Source organism: Ictidomys tridecemlineatus, chromosome 5 (assembly GCF_052094955.1).
Source record: "Ictidomys tridecemlineatus isolate mIctTri1 chromosome 5, mIctTri1.hap1, whole genome shotgun sequence".
Classification (NCBI taxonomy): Eukaryota; Metazoa; Chordata; class Mammalia; order Rodentia; family Sciuridae; genus Ictidomys; species Ictidomys tridecemlineatus.
The window spans coordinates 46,572,424-46,580,212 of NC_135481.1; the positions used below are offsets into that span (position 1 = coordinate 46,572,424).

General features: G+C 33.8%; 1 protein-coding gene across 1 annotated transcript; it reads left to right on the forward strand.

Annotated features, from left to right (window-relative positions):
- Positions 1 to 367: 367 nt before the first annotated feature.
- On the forward strand, positions 368 to 1,333 carry LOC101959654 (olfactory receptor 4F15). Its single transcript, XM_005337173.2, has one exon. The coding sequence runs from the start codon at positions 368 to 370 to the stop codon at positions 1,331 to 1,333; it is 966 nt and encodes a 321-aa protein (XP_005337230.2).
- The last annotated feature ends 6,456 nt before the right edge of the window (positions 1,334 to 7,789 follow it).

A 7,789-nucleotide genomic window follows, 5' to 3' on the forward strand; every position in this document is an offset into this window, starting at 1 on the left:
AATTCTGCAAATGTCATGTAATAGTTTTTGTCTTTCTGGAATACAAAATTGGCTATTACTCCTTCAGGGAGAGAATGGTTAGCATTGATCATACCATCACAGCGAGTTAATGTCAGTGCTCTATGTGGTTTTATCAGGTGCCACATGTGTACCAGTCCACTAGACTGCTCACATTCCTGGTGTTAGCAAGCCCTGATGAAGCACATTTACTGACATATGTAACAACAGCATTTAGTGGTCAACAGAATATTAGATTTTTGTGAAATGCTCAGGTAATATTTGGCTCCAATAATTTATACACTTTCCCATAGAGGAAAATAATATAATACTAATAATTTGAATTTTCTCATTTTTTCCTTTAGGAAACATGAAAGTAAATCTACCACATGAGCCTGTGAATAGACCAAACCACTCTGTAGTGTCTGAATTTGTGTTCCTGGGACTCTCCAATTCCTGGGAGATCCAGATTTTTCTTTTTTGCTTTTCCTGTCTCTTCTATATGTCCAGTTTGACAGGAAACCTCCTCATAGTTGTCACTGTGACCTCTGACCCTTACTTGCATTCCCCTATGTATTTTTTGCTGGCCAACCTTTCTGTCATTGATCTGATATTTTGCTCTATTGCGGCACCCAAGATGATCTGTGATCTCTTCAGAAAGCAGAAAGTCATCTCCTTTGGGGGCTGTATAGCTCAGATCTTCTTTAGTCATGCTGTTGGGGGCACTGAGATGGTGCTGCTCATAGCGATGGCCTTTGACAGATATGTGGCCATATGCAAGCCTCTGCACTACCTGACCATCATGAGCCCACGAATGTGCATTTTTATTTTAGTGGGTGCCTGGACCACTGGTCTCATTCACTCATCAACCCAGTTGGCTTTTGTTGTTAACTTGCCCTTCTGTGGCCCCAATGTCCTGGACAGCTTTTACTGTGACATACCTCGGCTCATCAAACTCGCCTGCACAGACACCCATAAACTGGAGTCCATGGTCACTGCTAACAGTGGGTTCATTTCCTTGGGGGCGTTCTTCCTGCTCATCCTCTCTTACATCTTCCTCCTGGCTACTCTTCAGAAACACTCCTCAGGAGGTTCATCCAAGGCTCTTTCCACTCTATCAGCTCATATTACGGTGGTGGTTTTATTCTTTGGCCCACTGATATTTTTCTACGTGTGCCCCTCTCCTTCAACACCTCTGGACAAATTTCTAGCCATATTTGATGCAGTTTTGACTCCATTTCTAAATCCAGTCATCTATACATTCAGGAACAGAGAGATGAAGGTAGCAATGAGGAGAGTGTTCAGTCTGCTCCTGGGTGTTAGAAAAACCATTTAAATGGCTTGATTGAAACAAAATTTCCAAGTGACTGTTGAAAGTTTATAACAGGCAATCTTCTTGAAGAAGAGTCTTTATTCTAGGCATTATTGGAATGTTCACAAGCATACATCAACTATCTATTGGGTCTATTTTATTCCCATGGAAGTATGGGTGCCATATTCCTCTTGAAGAAAAAGATGGATTTTATATACAGCATATAAATCAAATATTATATTATATATCAAGGATTATATTTAATCCCTAAAGAACTGTGCCAACAATAGCTTTCACATATATTAGTGGTGCAAATCAGTTTGTTTCTCAGAAATATGAAGTACTGTTTTCTGTTGTCCTGCCATATAATTGGTATACTTTTAACACCAGGCTTTATTATCTCATATCTTACATCTCCTTTTCACTTGTTCTGCTCTATTGTCTTTTAGTTATGAGCAAACTGTAGCCGTCACCTTTAGGATTTGTGATGACTTATACATTCTAATCCACAAATCCTGCTTCCACCCTTTGTTCTATATATTGAAGAGTGTGGTCTATTTTATCCTTACTCCAATAGATCAGGTGTTGGCAAATGCTCTGCAAAGAATTAGATTGTTAGTAGTTTTGACTTTGTGGTCTACATAACCTGTTTGACTCAATCAATTTTGTTGTTGTAATGTGGAAATATACACACACAACTTAAAATTAATGGCTGAAGTCCAATAAAACTCTTCAGAAAAACAGCAACAGACCAGATTCAACCTAAAGGTTATGGTCTATCAACTCCTGAAGTAGATTGTGGCCAATATGTAGGTTTATTCACTCTCCCAAATATCACAGTCTTGATCTCAGCAAGAGTCTAAAATGAAAGACAGTGTTTTATCATACAAAATTAGCAGTTAAAATACAGAGTTTTTGGTCATTATAATATCAAATAAACTTGTTTTAACTAACTTAACCTCTCTGAAATTAAAGTCTTTAAGTGTGGCAATAGAACTCACAGTTTTATGATGATGATGAATTCAGTGGTTTTTGAAAAGGTTTTATCAACTTAAAAATTAGTTTGTCTTCCTTCCCTGGGCTGTAATTATTTGCTTGGAGTCCATCAACCTGGAATTAAAGTTCATTTTATCTTCTAATTTATGTATCACACATTATTTTCTACTTTATACTCTTTCTGTCTCACACATACATGTGATATATCTCCATGATCTTGGCTTTCATTTCATTCTGGCATACACTTTCATTGTTTTTTGTCACCTGTAGAATTGAAGATTTAAATTTCCTTTCTTCTTTAGTTCATTGGTAAGAATAATAAGGTTAATATTTACAGAGCATATATCAAATGTCAGTATTGCTTTTAATTTCATCTGTAAACTCATTTAATTTTCACCACAGTCTTTGAGATAAATACTATCATCATCCTCATTTTATAGATTCATAGATCGGAAGCACAGAAAGGCCAAATAACTTGTCAAAGATTAGTAAGTGGTAAATTTGTATTTGAACCCAAGCAGTCTGGTTCCAGAGCCTAGAATCCTAGTCATTATGTGATTTTTTCCCCCCATAAAATCGGTTTAATATCCATGCTGGTGAGCCCAAGGTTACATTTATTCTAGGGCCAACTTGTCTATATACCCCTTTCCCCCTATATTTATGTCAATACCTTGTTCATAGTAAAATAATACTGAATAAATTATTTTATGGGCACACTGTAGAATTATGTACATACAATATAGCTATTGTAGAATAATATTTAATAACATGGAGAGTTGCTAAAGATAGCTTGATAAGAGAAAAAGATAGGAATAAAAGATTTAAAATTGTTCTGATTTTAATTCAATGTATGGATATAAACTAAAATGTTAATAGTAACATTTCTCCAGTGGGAAGAATATAAATGGCTTTTACTACCTTATTTTTGTTTTGCTGCCTGTGATTTTGGGTTCATATAAGAAAATCATTGCCCAGGTCAATGTCATGGAGATTTTTTCCTATGTTTTCTTCTAATAGTTTTAAAGTTTTGTGCCTTACATTTAAATCTTTAATGAATTTTGAGTTTATTTGTTGTATACAATATGAGAGTCTGATTTCATTTTCTGCTTATGGCTATCTGGTTGTCCTAACACCATTTACAAAAGAAAATGTCCTTTCTACATTGTTTGTTCTTGACAACTTTGTCAATAATCAATTGATCCCAAATATATGGCATTATTTCTGGGCTTTCTATTCTGTTCTCTTTGCCCTATGAGTTTGGTTTTTATGCCAATAATATGCTAATTGCTGTATATGTATAGTAGATTTTGATGTTAGGAAGTATGATGCATTCAACTTTGTTCTTTATTCTCAATACTGCTTTGGCTATTTAAAGTCTTTTGTCGTACATATGGATTTCATGTGAAAAATGTCATTGGAATTTTGATAGGGATGGCATTGAATCTCTATATTACTTTGGGGAGTATGCACATTTTGAGTATTAATTTTTCCAATTCACGAACATGGGATATCTTTACATTTATTTTTGTCATCTACATTTTTTTTTGTTTGAGTGATTTCTTTAAGTTTGATATTGTTCTTAGTTGACATATAATAATTGTTCATATTTATGGGATAGAATGCGATGTTTTGATAATTATATACATTATCATTAAATTTGATGTTATGATTAAAGCATTGTAGTTAACATATATATTACCTCAAATGTTTATCATTTTTTTGTGGTTAAAACATTCCAAAAATATTCTAGATATTTTGAAGTATGCACTACACTATTGTTATCTATAATGATACTACTAATGGACAAATACTATTCCATTGTGCATGTATACTAAATTTCTTTATCCATTTATCCACCGATGGAAACAAAAGTTGATTCTTTATCTTCACTCTTGTGAATAGTGCTGCAGTAAACTTGGGAGGCCAGATATCTTTTCAACATAGTGATTTTGTATTATTTGGATAATATCCAGTAGTAGAATTGCTGGATCATATGGTAGTTTTATTTTTATTTTTTTTTGAGGAAACTTTATACTGTTTTCCATAATGGCTATATCAAGTTGTGTTTCCAACAATAGCATGTGAAAATTTTCATTTTTACAGAACCATGTCAGCATTATTTTTTAGTCTTTTTGATAATAGTCATTCGAATTGGGGTGAAGTGGTATCTCACTCTAGTTTTGATATTTTGTTTCCCTGATGAATTGTTGCTTTAGCATTTTTCCTAATTGTTGGCTGTTTGTATGTCTTATTTTGAGAAATGTCTATTTAAGTACTTTGCCCATTTTAAATTCAGATTATTTAGTTTTTTTTCTATTTACATATATCCTGAATATTAACCTCTTTTCAAATGCAAAATTTACAAATATTTTCTCCAATTTTGTATGTTGTTTCGTTACTCTGTTTTTTTCTTCTTGTACATCTTTTTGTTTATTGAAATTCCATTTGTTTTTACAATTTCTGTCATTAATGTTTCTTTAACAATTTTTTTTGACAAATTCTTCTTTCTACTTACTAATTTGAACATTCTTACTCTAATCTGCTTTCACTCCATGTTTGTGTTTCCATTATTATAAGTCTTTAATATTAACATATGCTTGCACCTTTGAACTTCTGTTTTGACTTTTGAAAACATAAGGAGTTTAGTTGATGAAGAATGTTGATATTTCTAACTTTTAAACATATATCTGATAAGGGGTTAATATCTAAAACATACAAGGAACTTGTACAACTCAATAGCAAAACCCCCAAGTAATCCTATATAAAAGTGAGGAAAAGATGTGAAGAAGCCAAATTTATAAATCAGCATTTGGGAAGAGAAGACTGGAAGCTAGCTTGCATATTAAACTCACAAAACTTTTATTATAGTTTTTCTGTAAATACTTAAAACAAACAAACTATGGATCAGAATAATAGGCTAGATTTAACAAAAAATGAGTATAAAAAGGGTAAATGAATGATCCTGAAATCAAGTGCAAAGTATTAAAGGCACAAAAACAAGAAAAAAATAATGGAACACTTTTTGTTATCAGTCAATATTTTTAATAGTTAGAACCTGATCCTAAGCTTAAAAGCAGTGTTGATACTCTAAATCTTTTACAACTGCCTTGGTACACATAAACGTTTTTAAAAATAGACACTCCCTGAAATGTTTTGTATATAGCCCACTGTAGACTTGATAACCCAAATCATTTTTTTCTCATCTTTAGAAACCTACAAGGGAACAATCAGATCAAACAGATCTAAAGCTATTGTGTGTGTACATCTATTGTATGTGCTGTACATCTATTTGGATTGTATATTGTGTTTGTGTGTTTAATAAATATCTTTATTTTGTTATTTGCTTTATTTTTATATGGTGCTGAGGATCAAACCCAGAACCTCACATGTGTGAGGCAAGCACTCAGCCACTGAGCCACAACCCCAGCCCTGTATTTATAATTTGATTCATACCAACTTCTCATGTTATGGAATTGATTTGCATTGTGTAAATAAAAATAAATATGTGGCCAAAAGAACAACAAAAAAAGTGAGTGAAAGAACTCAATAAATATATTTTTTTAAAGATGGACTAAAAATGGCCATTGGGCATATAAAAAGGTGTTCAACAATGATAATAACTAGAGAAATACAAATTAAACCACAAACGAAATGTCACATCACACCTCTAAGACTGGCTATTATCAAAAAGATGAATGTTGGAAAGGTTGTGGAGAAAAGGAAACATTTGTACACTGCTGGTAGTAATGTACATGATAGAGCCATTACAGAAAACTGATGAAAGTCCTCCAAAAAATTAAAATAAGAACTACTGTTGTTGTGGTTTGGATATGAAGTATTTCCCAAAAGCTCATGTATGAAACAATGCACGAATGTTCAGGGGTGAAGTGATTAGATTATGAGAGCTGTAACCTAATAAGTGGATTGCAGATGAATAATTTGAATGAATTCCTGGGTAAGTATAGGCAGGTAGGGCATGGCCAGAGGGTAGGTCACTAGGGACATGCCTTATGGTTTATATTTTGTTCCTGGTGCCTCACCTTTTCTCTCTCTGCTTTCTGGCTGCATGAACTATTGTCTGCAATGCCTTTTATACCATGTTATTCTGCTTCACCTTGAGCCCAGAGCAATGGAGCCAGCCAACAATGGATTGAACTTCTGAAAGGATGAATCCAAATAAACTTTTCATCATTTAAGTAGTTCTCGTCAGATATTTTGGTCACTGAAATGAAAAACTGAGTTACACTGCCATATGATCCAGCAAAACCACCTCTGGGATGTGAAGGAAAAAAAGTGAACTGTTTTTTCTTGTGCTTTCACCCTCAACACAGAAACTTCTGTGGCCAGATGTGCATGGGTTTTTACAAGCAATTCAGTAAATACCAACAGAAAATCTTATAATTCAATTAATTTCTGACAGTGTCTACCTGAGATGGCGACAATTCTGTAATGAACAACTACAAATCTGCCCTTTCACTTCAGATGCTAATCACAAGTATCACCTATATTTCTGACTGACCAGAATTGGATTCCCACAATCCTTGGGTTCCATTAATTGCTACAGTGCTCATAGAATTCAGGGAAACACTTTGCATATATTTACCCATTTATTCTAAAGGATATTACAAAGCATAGCAATGAGCAGCCAGAAGAAAACAAAACACCATATTGTATGGTATGGGGGAGGGAATGCATAACTCTTCTAGGTATACCACCCTCCAGGCACCTCCACAGATTCAACAATTTGGACTTTATCCAACTCTTTCTTTCCCTTTGAGTTTTCATGGAGGATTCACCATGTAGGTCATTGGTATCAACTCAAATTTAACCCTTTTTCATTCCCAGAGGTTGGATATCTGTGGTTGCAAGTTTGAACCTTCTAATCATATCTTAGTCTTTCTGGTGATCACCCTCATCCTGAAGCTATCAAGGGCCCTCAGCTTCCATCATCTCATTAGCATATGAAAGACATCACTCTGAAGATTCTAAGTGTTTTTTTGTTTTAATTGCCAATGCACATTACTTGTACAAATCACTGTGATAGTTCCATATATACATATGTCATGTTTTGACCATGTCAACCTCTCCCTCTCCTTCCTCTCCTTTTTTAGGCCCCTTTCTTGCCTTTTCCTTGCCTAATAGTTACTCTTCTACTTTCAGGTATTTAAATTTTTTTTTTTTTTTTTTTTACTTTTCACATGTGAGATAAAATGTGATATTTGTCTCTCTGTGTCTGGCTTATTTTCCTGAAAAATGACATAATTTTATTCTTTATGTATGGATAATAATCTATTGTGTATATGTACTACATTTTCTTTATCCATTAATCTGTTGATGGACATAGGCTGATTATATATGTTGACTGTTATAAATATTGCTTCAATAAACATGGATATGTAGGCATTTCATTTTTCTGCTGACTTCATTTCTTTTAGATATAATCCCAGGAGTGGTTTTACTGGACCTTTATGATAGTTCTATTTT